Source organism: Bufo bufo, chromosome 3 (genome assembly GCF_905171765.1).
Source record: "Bufo bufo chromosome 3, aBufBuf1.1, whole genome shotgun sequence".
Classification (NCBI taxonomy): domain Eukaryota; kingdom Metazoa; phylum Chordata; class Amphibia; order Anura; family Bufonidae; genus Bufo; species Bufo bufo.
This window is the reverse complement of record NC_053391.1, coordinates 184,244,246-184,257,166: the sequence shown is the minus strand read 5'-3', so window position 1 is coordinate 184,257,166 and position 12,921 is coordinate 184,244,246. Positions and strand designations below refer to the sequence as shown.

The following is a 12,921-nucleotide window of genomic DNA, read 5'->3' as shown; positions in this document are numbered from 1 at the left end:
CTGTTCAGAGAGGTGTACTGTTTTCCCTCCTTGTAAATCTCACATTTGATGATGGACCACAGGTTCTCAATGGGGTTCAGATCAGGTGAACAAGGAGGCCATGTCATTAGATTTTCTTCTTTTATACCCTTTCTTGCCAGCCACGCTGTGGAGTACTTGGACGCGTGTGATGGAGCATTGTCCTGCATGAAAATCATGTTTTTCTTGAAGGATGCAGACTTCTTCCTGTACCACTGCTTGAAGAAGGTGTCTTCCAGAAACTGGCAGTAGGACTGGGAGTTGAGCTTGACTCCATCCTCAACCCGAAAAAGCCCCACAAGCTCATCTTTGCCCAGCCCAAACCAGTACTCCACCTCCACCTTGCTGGCGTCTGAGTCGGACTGGAGCTCTCTGCCCTTTACCAATCCAGCCACAGGCCCATCCATCTGGCCCATCAAGACTCACTCTCATTTCATCAGTCCATAAAACCTTAGAAAAATCAGTCTTGAGATATTTCTTGGCCCAGTCTTGACGTTTCAGCTTGTGTGTCTTGTTCAGTGGTGGTCGTCTTTCAGCCTTTCTTACCTTGGCCATGTCTCTGAGTATTGCACACCTTGTGCTTTTGGGCACTCCAGTGATGTTGCAGCTCTGAAATATGGCCAAACTGGTGGCAAGTGGCATCTTGGCAGCTGCACGCTTGACTTTTCTCAGTTCATGGGCAGTTATTTTGCGCCTTGGTTTTTCCACACGCTTCTTGCGACCCTGTTGACTATTTTGAATGAAACGCTTGATTGTTCGATGATCACGCTTCAGAAGCTTTGCAATTTTAAGAGTGCTGCATCCCTCTGCAAGATATCTCACTATTTTTGACTTTTCTGAGCCTGTCAAGTCCTTCTTTTGACCCATTTTGCCAAAGGAAAGGAAGTTGCCTAATAATTATGCACACCTGATATAGGGTGTTGATGTCATTAGACCACACCCCTTCTCATTACAGAGATGCACATCACCTAATATGCTTAATTGGTAGTAGGCTTTCGAGCCTATACAGCTTGGAGTAAGACAACATGCATAAAGAGGATGATGTGGTCAAAATACTCATTTGCCTAATAATTCTGCACGCAGTGTATATATATATACAGTATGTTCACTGCATGCTTTGGCAAGCTATGTACACAGGGTATCCTGGTAGGAATTTAGCCTCCCATTCAGCAATAGGAAAATATTCCTCTATTCTACTTTGATAGCAAGTGTCTAAGCCTAAAAGCATAGCTATCCAGTAATCATCATATTGCTTGATGGTAAGGATAAACCTATCATTATGTAAGATTATGTAAGCAAGAACGCCTACAGCTTGCCATTCTGGCCAGTGTATCCGAGGACCCAGTCTTTCCATCTCCACCCTCTACTAAGATGACTGGTCATCATTGCTGGTGTCATCAGCATTATACAGGGGAGCAGATCCTGCACTTGTAGACCGTTGCTAATGGCGATCCCCACAAAAATGCATACAGTGGAGGATGCCCGCAGCGGACGACAAGTACCACAAAAAGACATCCTACACAAGATAGAAACATGTGTGGATGTAAATAGCTATATGAAATAAAACATTAATAAGGAAGGAGCACTACTGTGGATGCATACAAACAAGTCTGACTAAACCCTCAAACTAGTGTTAAAATTTAGAATTTAGCCAATATATCCTTATATGAAGGACATATCTGAGCCCAAGCACCACGCCAAGGTATCTCAAGTAGCTCAGGACCTAAAGCTAACCTACCTGTGCCGTATGGGCAATACCAGGAGCCAGTGGGTGAATTACAGGAGCGTAAGGTCCGACTCACAGCAAACTCTCAGTTACCTCCAGCATTCTCCACCAATGATAATTAACGTTTAATATACAAATACAGCCGGCAGCAGAAACACATTGCCGGCACCCTGCCTCTGACAGAGCGCTGAGATCTGCGGTAGTTAACACCTCAGATACGGCACCTGAGGGGTTAATTGCTGCGGATCACATCGCCCTGTCAGAGGCAGGGTGCCAACAATGTGTTTCTGCCACTGGCTGTATTTGTAATGTATTAAATGTTAGTTATCATTGGTGGTGCAGTGGCCACAGCCCCTCCCCTCCTCGCCCCTCTGCGCTCTCAATGGAGGCAGCGGCAGCACAAGGGGGAGGGAGAGACTGCTTCCTTCTTCCCTGTGCTGCTGAGGGAACATGGCACACAGCTTAGTATCGATAAAAGACAAATCCCGGTATCATATCAATACCGGGCTTAAAGTATCGATTGGGTATCGATAGTTCGATACCCGAAACAACCCTATTTAGAACATATAACTGCACTTTTGCCACTATTACACAACAAAAAGGTCTTTAGAATATATAACTGCACCACTGAACGGCAAATATATTTTTCTTTTTGAACTAATACACTCCACAGAAGGCTTTAGAACATATAACTGCACCGCTGATTGGCCTTTTTTGTTTTTCTTTTGCCACTATTACATGACAAAAAGGGCTTTAGAACATATAACTGCACCGCTGAACGGCAAATATGTTTTTCTTTTGCCACTAATACACGCCACAAAAGGCTTTAGAACGTATAACTGCACCGCTGAATGGCAAATATATTTTACTTTTGCCACTAATACACGCCACAAAAGGCTTTAGAACGTATAACTGCACCGCTGAATGTCAAATTTATTTTTCTTTTGCCACTAATACACAACAAAAAGTGCTGTTACTTTAGCACTTCACCACACAACGGCTAATAAGCCCTTTTTTTCCCACTATACAAGCCAAAAAATGCTTTAGAACATACACTGCCTGTCGCCACCTGGATTTAACTAAGAAAATAGTTATGAGCCTCCTATTGGACAATTACTGCATGGGTGATTATCTTTCAGCTGGCAACAAGTTATTTAACCCCAACTGGTGCAATGAGTTGCTTCTCATTTCTTAAACAACCATGTCGAAAGACACATCTCGTGGTCATGGAAAAGATGTTTGTCTGTTTGAGAAGGGTCAAATCATTGGCATGCATCAAGCAGATAAAACAACTAAGGATATTTCAGAAACTACTAAAATTGGGTTAAGAACTGTCCAATGCATTATTAAAAACTGGAAGGATAGTGAGGACCCATCGTATTCGAGGAAAAAATGTGGCGGGAAAAAAATCTTGAATGATCGTGATCAGCGATCACTTAAATGTTTGGTGAAATCAAATCGAAGAAAAACAACAATAGAACTCAGGGCTATGTTTAATAGTGAAAGTAAGAGCATTTCCACATGCACAATGCAAAGGGAACTCAAGGGATTGGGACTGAACAGCTGTGTAGCCGTAAGAAAACCACTAATCAGTGAGGCAAACCCCAAAAAAAGCTTCAATTTGCTAGGGAGCATAAAGATTGGACTCTGGGGCAATGGAAGAAGGTCATGTGGTCTGATGAGTCAAGATTTACCCTGTTCCAGAGTGATGGGTGCATCAGTGTAAGAAGAGAGGGAGATGAAGTAATGCACCCATCATGCCTAGTGCCTACTGTACAAGCCTGTGGGGGCAGAATGAGGTCAGCTGACTACCTGAACATACTGAATGACCAGGTTATTCAATAAATGGATTTTTTTCTTCCCTGATGGTACGGGTATTTTCCAAGATAACAATGCCAGGATTCATCGGACTCAAATTGTGAAAGAGTGGTTCAGGGAGCATGAGACATCATTTTCACACATGCATTGGCCACCACAGAGTCCAGACTTTAACCCCATTGAGAATCTTTGGGATGTGCTGGAGAAGGCTTTGCGCAGCAGTCAAACTCTACCATCATCAATGCAAGATCTTGGTAAAAAATGAATGCAACACTGGATGGAAATAAATCTTGTGACATTGCAGAAGCTTATTGAAACAGTGCCACAGCGAATTCATGCCATAATCAAAGCTAAAGGCGGTCCAACAAAATATTTTTGGTGGAGACTTTTTTTTGGGACGGGCAGTGTATAACTGCACCGCACAAGGGCAAATAAGACGTAGAAATATTTTTGTGTAATAAACCCTGTTAATGGCTGTAAACACCCCAACAACAAGAACGGCTTGCTGGAATTACAGTGCTATATAATGGCAATTTGGGTCCCCAGTCAGTGCAGCAAGGTGTAATAGGATTGTTCCAATTACCCAGGCTGTAACCTCCCTACTGAACCCTGTTCAACATAAATGCTGTGGAATGATTCCACCCTATCCTTTCCCTACACCTTGAATAATCTTTCCCTGCACTTGTAAATCATTTTTTTTTAGCACAATTAAGTTTTTTCTAGCACTGTCCCTAGCGCCTGCTGACATCTCTCCCTGCACTAAGTACACTGGAAAATGGCAGAATCCAAGATGACTGAGGCTATTTATAGGTCTATGACATCACAGGGCTGGCTGACTGCTGATTGGCTGCATGCATGGCATTATGGGTGATTCCGCCTTCCCAGAGTTCCTTGCTCCATGTCCTCACACGTGCAGCAGCCATTTTAGGAAAAAATGCGATTCGTTACCATGAAGCGTGAGGAAATTCGGACTTGGTGCGAATCAAATTTTTCCTGAAATTCAGATCGAATTCCACTTCGTCAACTTCGATTCACTCATCTCTAATCATCATCAGCCTTGTCCTCTTGCACAAGTGACCACTTCTCCTTCTGTTTCTCCTTCCCCAGTGGTAGCTCCTCATCCTCCACTTCCTCCTGCATGGGAATTTTTCTGTAGTGGTTCCTTAAGAGCTACTGGGCAGCTAGGAAGTTCTGGAAGCTGTGCTTCCTGCGTTCTTTGTTGCCTCAGCATGACGGTCTGCTCTAATATAAATATCAGGAGGATGACATTGTTGATGCCACAGTTGTCTCTACTGACAAATCTGGTGACCTCTTCGAAGGGCCTGAGTATTTGACATGTATCTCAGAGAACTGGCACTGCCTGAACTTGAAACAACCCATGCTCCCTGCTGAGGTGGTCGGGTGTATGATGAAATCATTCACCATGTTACACTGTTCATACAGATGCTTTAGCATATGCAAGGTCGAATTCTAGTGAGATGGAACATTGGGGATCAGGCGGTGTAATGTCAGGACATTCACTTGCTGTAAGTCCAAGTGGGTGTTCCACTTGGCTGAAATGCAAGGATAGTTCCTTGACATGGCCAGCATTCTCTGAAAGCTACTGTACTTTTTCAAAATTTATCATGCTTGCCATACAGGGAGCATGTGTTATATTCCCCAAATGCAGCATGGCCACGATGGTCCTTACATTTTCACAAATTGGTCATAAAATGTGATCTGATCTTCATCTAAGTCACAACAATAGACAATCACAGTCTTCTTAAACTAATAACACACAAATAATTTTATGTTACCATGTTTTTATTGAACACACCATGTAAACATTCACAGTGCAGGTGGAAAAAGTATGTGAACCCCTAGACTAATGACATTTCCAAGAGCTAATTGGAGTGAGGTGTCAGCCAACTGGAGTCCAATCAATGAGATGAGATTGGAGGTGTTGGTTACAGCTGCAGTGCCCTATAAAAAACACACTCCAGTTCTGGGTTTGCTTTTCACAAGAAGCATTGCCTGATGTGAATGATGCCTTGCACAAAAGAACTCTCAGAAGATCTACGATTAAGAATTGTTGACTTGCATAAAGCTGGAAAGGGTTATAAAAGTATCTCCAAAAGCCTTGCTGTTCATCAGTCCACAGTAAGACAAATTGTCTATAAATGGAGAAAGTTCAGCACGGCTGCTACTCCCCCTATGAGTGTCCGTCCTGAAAAGATGACTGCAAGAGCACAGCGCAGACTGCTCAATGAGGTGAATAAGAATCCTAGAGTGTCAGCTAAAGACTTACAAAAGTCTCTGGCATATGCTAACATCCCTGTTAGCGAATCTACGATACGTAAAACACTAAACAAGAATGGATTTCACGGGAGGATACCACAGAGGAAGCAACTGCTGTTCAAAAAAAACATTACTGCACGTTTACTGTTTGCACAAGAGCACCTGGATGTTCCTCAGCAGTACTGGCAAATTATTCTGTGGACAGATGAAACCAAAGTTGAGATGTTTGAAAGAAACACACAACACTATGTGTGGAAAAAAAGAGACACAGCACACCAACATCAAAACCTCATCCCAACTGTGAAGTATGGTGGTGGGGGCATCATGGTTTGGGGCTGCTTTGCTGCGTCAGGGCCTTGACAGATGGCTATCATCGAAGGCAAAAAGAATTCCCAAGTTTATCAAGACATTTTGCAGGAGAACTTAAGGCCATCTGTCCACCAGCTGAAGCTCAACAGAAGCTGGGTGTTGCAACAGGATAACGACCCAAAGCATAGAAGTAAATCAACAACAGAATGGCTTAAACAGAAGAAAATACTCCTTCTGGAGTGGCCCAGTCAGAGTCCTGACCTCCACCCGATTGAGATGCTGTGGCATGACCTCAAGAAAGTGATTCACACCAGACATCCCAAGAATATTGCTGAACTGAAACAGTTCTGTAAAGAGGAATGGTCAAGAATTAGGCCTAGTTCACACAAACGTGTGTGATCCGTGGCCGTATTGCGGCCCGCAAATTGCGGGCCGCAATACACGGCCCGCAAATTGCGGGCCGCAATACACGGCCACAGTTCCGTGTGCATTTCGCATCACGGATGCGGACCCATTCACTTCAATGGGTCCGCAAATCCGGAATTGCGGAACGGCCGCATGGAACGGGACCCCTCGGAAGCACTACGGAGTGCTTCTGTGGGGTTGCGTCCCGTACTTCCGTTCCGCTAAAAGATAAAACATGTCCTATCTTTTTGCGGAAGGGGCGGATCGCGGACCCATTAAAGTGAATGGGTCCTCGATCCGATACGGCTGACCTACGGCCGGCGATCGTGCATTGCGGCCCGCAATTTGGGGGCCGCAGCACGGGCACGGGTCACACACGTTCGTGTGAACTCGGCCTTACTCCTGTCCGTTGTGCACGTCTGATCTGCAACTACAGGAAACGTTTGGCTGAAGTTATTGCTGCCAAAGGAGGTTCAACCAGTTATTAAATCCAAGGGTTCACATACTTTTTCTACCTGCACAGTGAATGTTTACATGGTGTGTTCAATAAAAACATGGTAACATTTAATTATTTGTGTGTTATTAGTTTAAGCAGACTGTGATTGTCTATTGTTGTGACTTAGGTGAAGATCAGATCACATTTTATGACCAATTTGTGCAGAAATCCATATCATAACAAAGGGTTCACATACTTTTTTTTGCAACTGTATATCTTCCCAGAATTTCTTCAATTTTTGGCAGTTCCAAACTATATGAAGCAATGTTGCTTCTGTTTCTCCACAGCAAGGGCTTGAGGAGTCCGGTCGAGCGCCAATTTTGAATAGAAACTTTGGGGTTCTATACACTCTGTGTATTAGATATAGCTGGGACAGCCTCTGGGATTCATTCAGTGTAAGACTAGTTGTTAAAGCCAGAACGTCAGTCCATTGTTCTTGAGATATTCTTCCTACGTCCTCTTCCCATTTTCCTTTTACCACCAAGGAAGTTGAGGAGGCATTGGCGTCAAGTATAAATTTATATAGTCGTGATATCAGACCTTTTGTGGACCTGCCCTCCAGTAGCTGTTTCACCACAGGAGGGGGGAGGGGGTGGCAACCACCATCCCCTTCGGAAATTGTGTATGACAAGCATGCCTCAATTGGAGAAATTGAAAAAATGCCTTCTTGGGTAGGCCAAATTCTTCCTGAAGCTGAGTAAAAGATTTGAACAGTCCTTGAGATTGAATTTGACCCAGAAATAATATGCCCCTCTCTTCCCATGGGGAAAAGCCTTCTAGTCTGAATAACTCTGGTAATTGGGGATTCCGCCATAATGGCGTATTCTTGCTAAGACTTGTTAAGTTTGCCAGTTCCTTGAATTTTGACCAAACTTTTGTTATAAGGGAAATTGTGGGGAGTTTCCTGCCTAGAGGGTGCTGCCCGCTCACTTCAATCGAAGCAATAGGTGCTTTCTGCTTCATACTATGAGCAACTATCTCCGATGAAGAGTCTAATTCACGTGTTCTAATCCAACCCCTAACATGTTGCAATTGTGCAGCCATAAAGTAGGACCACGGGCACCATGCTGCTTTTATGGGACTTTCATGGTGGACTTCTTGGCCCCCCGCCTATTCCCTGCTATGTATTGTATTTACCCCAAGTGACACTATTGCTACCTCTGGCCCTCACCAGGTGCCGCCACTACTACCACCACCAACACAGTTATACATGGGTCCGCCTCCTCCACCTGAACTTTCTTCTCAAGGCTGTCCAAATCACTGTTTTCACACAAGTCGTCCACAGTGAGACTATCTTGAGTATCTTCCATCACACATGGTTTTATTGTCTCTTCTTAGGAAAAAAAGATTCTCCACTAGGAGGGGGCAGTGAATACACAGAGGATGTCATTGAAAGGCTTTTTTTGGGCTGCAAGCAGGAGCAAGATGAATGCTGTAACCCTTAGCTCCAAGGCATGATGTCAGACTCAGAGGAGACATCCACATCGTCATGCTATGACTGAAAGGAAGAATCACCCATCCTGTCCACAATGTCATCCTCTTTGTCCTCAATAATAATGTGGCATCTATCAGAAGACATTTTGACTCCCAGATGATGAGGCATAGGTCTTTCATTTTCCACTCTTCCGTTTTCTAGACATTTTGTTATAAAGTCTAAAAATGGAAAGCCATAGGTTTGGTACACAGATTATACCCATGTTAGTAATTGGTACTAGCAAAATTGCAAGTGTGTTTTCTATAATTTAAAGACAGAGGAGCAATTAAATGTCCCTGGTATTAACAATTTGTTATTAATTTATGAGGTAAAATATTTTTGAATGATGCGTCCACTAACATGGGTATAAGAATGCAATGTTTGATGTAAAATGTCTTTGAAAACTATGACGATCATTTATTATACTGAAATACACCTACAGTACAGACCAAAAGTTTGGACACACCTTCTCATTCAAAGAGTTTTCTTTATTTTCATGACTATGAAGGCATCAAAACTATGAATTAACACATGTGGAATTATACACATAACAAACAAGTGTGAAACAACTGAAAATATGTCATATTCTAGGTTCTTCAAAGTGGCCACCTTTTGCTTTGATTACTGCTTAGCACACTCTTGGCATTCTCTTGATGAGCTTCAAGAGGTAGTCCCCTGAAATGGTCTTCTAACAGTCTTGAAGGAGTTCCCAGAGATGCTTAGCACTTGTTGGCCCTTTTGCCTTCACTCTGCGGTCCAGCTCACCCCGAACAATCTCGATTGGGTTCAGGTCCGGTGACTGTGGAGGCCAGGTCATCTGGCGCAGCACCCCATCACTCTCCTTCATGGTCAAATAGCCCTTACTTTCAAAGTTTTCCCAATTTTTCGGCTGACTGACTGACCTTCATTTCTTAAAGTAATGATGGCCACTCATTTTTCTTTACTTAGTTGCTTTTTTCTTGCCATAATACAAATTCTAGCAGTCTATTCAGTAGGACTATCAGCTGTGTATCCACCTGACTTCTCCTCAATGCAACTGATGGTCCCAACCCCATTTATAAGGCAATAAATCCCACTTATTAAACCTGACAGGGCACACCTGTGAAGTGAAAACCATTTTAGGGGACTACCTCTTGAAGCTCATCAAGAGAATGCCAAGAGTGTGCAAAGCAGTAATCAAAGCAAAAGGTGGCTACTTTGAAGAACCTAGAATATGACATATTTTCAGTTGTTTCACACTTGTTTGTTATGTATATAATTCCACATGTGTTAATTCATAGTTTTGATGCCTTCATAGTCTTGAAAATAAAGAAAACTCTTTGAATGAGAAGGTGTGTCCAAACTTTTGGTCTGTACTGTATATTAGGTGTATTTCAGGTGCAGATGGCAGCACAACAGTTAGTTGCACTGCAATCAGCGACTTTTCCCCACTTACGCCAGGTCTAAAAAAGTGGGCGGGGAAGGGGACTGCTAGTAGGGCTATCTCATTAATCATTTTCTACACCTGGCTTAGGCATAAAAAATGGTCTAAAAGGTAAGCCAGCTAGGAAGCTGGCTTACATTTAGACTGGCGCTGGATGCGCTGAAGTTATGTATAGGCCTGTGCCAGTCTAAATGTAGGAGTTATTAAGATGCCGGTCTTAATAAATGATCTCCTATGCGTTCAATAACGTGAGTATCACAATGCAATTTTGTAGTAAAATGTCTTTGAACTACTTGGTCTGATGCAGTAATGCACTCAATAACTTGCGTATAAGAATGCAATTTTTACAGTGAAACTTCTATGCGTTCAATAACATGGGTATATGAATGCCATTTTCATGGTAAAATATGAACTATGTGTTCACTAACATGAGTATAAGAATGCGATATTTGCAGTAAAATGTCTTTGAACTACATGGTCTGATACAGTAATGCTTTCAAAAGCTAGTATAACAATGCAATGTTTGTGGTAAAATGTTATTGAACTATGCGTTCAATAATAGGGGTATGATAATGCAAGTTTTTGGTGAAATGTCTTTAACCTACAAGGTCTGATGTAGTATTGCATATACTAATATGGTTAATCTGTGCAGTAAAATATGTTTGAACTATGCACTCCATAACATGGGTATAAAAATGGCATTATTGGAGTAAAATGCTTTTGCCATAAAGGGCTACATTTTCTGTTTCCGAAAATGCTTTTATCTTCACTGACATAATTTAAAATAAACAGGATATTCCTAAAATGAAAGAAAAAAATGTGCTATTTGCCAATCACCATGAATAAAGTGTTCACTATATCGTATAGATTATTATGATTACAGGGATATCAAATACTGTTTTGTGATATTTCATATTAAATATGTTACTAAAAAAGTAATTTTTTAATAACAATATCTTTTCAGAAAATTTTAACATTTACCATAAAAGAAAAAACCTGGAAAGTAAAAACTTTATTTTTCTGCAATAACTTTTACTATAATTTTTTTTTTATTGGTCTTGGTGGGATTTGAATCTCTAATCTTCTATACGGCAAAATCTGTCTCTCTTCTGCTCTCGTGCCACTTTTCTGAAGTGGTGAAAAAAGGGTGCAGGGTGTGGACGGGGAAGTGGGCATGCCAATAGGCCTGTCTCATTTATCATTTTCCATGCCAGTTTTTGGCATGGAAAATAACTTAAATCTATGCTAGCCATGGAACTGGTGTACATTTAAGTCTGTTGCATGGCCTGCTGAAGGGAGCACCAAACTTATGCAGAGCACCACAGAGGTACTTCCATGCCCGTCTTAATAAATAACCCCCTTAAATAAAAAAGACTTTTCTCTGCAAGGTTAATTTTACTTAAAAAAATAATTTTTGCAACATATTTAGTATAAAATATCACAAAACATTATTTGGTATCCCTGCCATCAAAATACCTGTACAATAAAGTGAATACATTATTTATGATGATCGGTAAGCAGCATAAATTAAAATGGTACTATGTGTATGGCAAAATGGCCTGACGCAGAAACAAAAGCATGAAAATCAAAAGATTTTCACATGAAAGATGTCATGTTTTGGGGCACCTACTGTACATGGTGGTATGCTTACTTTGAAACCATGTTTGGAGGTTACACACTCCCCTTAAATGAAACAACTTATATTTCATGTCTTGTATATTTTTTTGGATACATGTAAACCTATATCCGTGGCTACAGACTACGACCTAACTATGTATAGTACAGCCTTATCCTGTCTACATGTATTACTCCATTCCAAGTTTTCACACTTATGCTGTCTGTAGGTTAGAAGTAACACATGACTGCAAAATGAAACTCCACACAGGGTTTTTGCAGTTTTTTTTCCAGGCGGCCAGCTGCATAGCAGCTGTATGTACAGTTTAGTAGGATGCTACATATTCTAGATAACAAGAGGTTCTCTGCTGTCCTTCTGAAAGTGAAAATATTTCTTTACTAAAAATCTGAAGGTTATCATTCCTTTCATTGTAATTTTTTTTTCTTTGTAGATGGTACTGCTGGCCCGGTGTGAAGGACGCTGCAGTCAGACATCCCGCTCGGACCCCCTTGTTTCCTTCAGCACAGTTTTAAAACAACCTTTTCGCTCCACCTGCCATTGCTGCCGGCCGCAGACCTCTAAGCTAAAAGCAATAAGGCTTCGGTGCTCTGGAGGAATCCGTCTCACCGCCACATACCGATATATTCTTTCCTGTCACTGTGAAGAGTGCAATTCTTAGGGGCACATTTCACAGACAACTGGATTGGGAATTTTTAAAATGGACATCAAATTATGTGATTTATTTTTATGAAGTGTTATTTGTGAATTAAATAAAAAGTGATACAAATACTATTGTCATACAGTGTGCAATGAAAATGAAATAGTCTTGTAATGTTAAAGTTTTCTGAAGATTCATTACATTTCTGGTCCAAATTGTATATGTTCCAATGTATGGACCATGGGCTCACTATCAATATTTTCTGTACAGAGTATTTCTCTATGTATTTTTTAATCATTTCATTCCCTGGGTTTAATATTTTTATGAAGTACGGATGAATTATGAAAACTGGGCAGCAAGCTGGATTAAACAGAACGAGCTGCCATAACATAATGGACTGACAAGAACAATAAAACAATTATTTCAAGAATTGCATATGCATCTTTTTTACATCAAATAACCTTCTCCACATGATGTTATTGATAAAACCTAATGCAGGAAGATTTTACATTAGCAAAAGTTTTTTTGTTTTAAGGGCTTATCCAGGCCTGTAACTAAAATTATTCTTCATCTAACTTGTGGTTCAGAATACACTTTTAGTAGTACTTACCCTCCACCACTCATGTGCATTGTGTAACTGAACAGGAAGAAATAGGATTAGATCCTATCGGTAAGTCAGGGGAAGAGCCAGTAGGCCTGAAC

At 41.5% G+C, this 12,921-nt stretch overlaps 1 protein-coding gene across 2 annotated transcripts in view; it reads left to right on the top strand.

Annotated features, from left to right (window-relative positions):
* LOC120993295 (norrin cystine knot growth factor NDP) overlaps window positions 1-12,596 on the top strand; it is a 198,323-nt gene extending 185,727 nt beyond the window's left edge. For both annotated transcript variants that reach the window (XM_040421835.1, XM_040421834.1), the window contains one exon: window positions 12,013-12,596. In XM_040421835.1, the coding sequence (XP_040277769.1) occupies window positions 12,013-12,240 (228 nt within the window). In that variant the 3' untranslated portion in view covers window positions 12,241-12,596. The remainder of the gene's footprint in view (window positions 1-12,012) is intronic.
* Window positions 12,597-12,921: the final 325 nt, after the last annotated feature.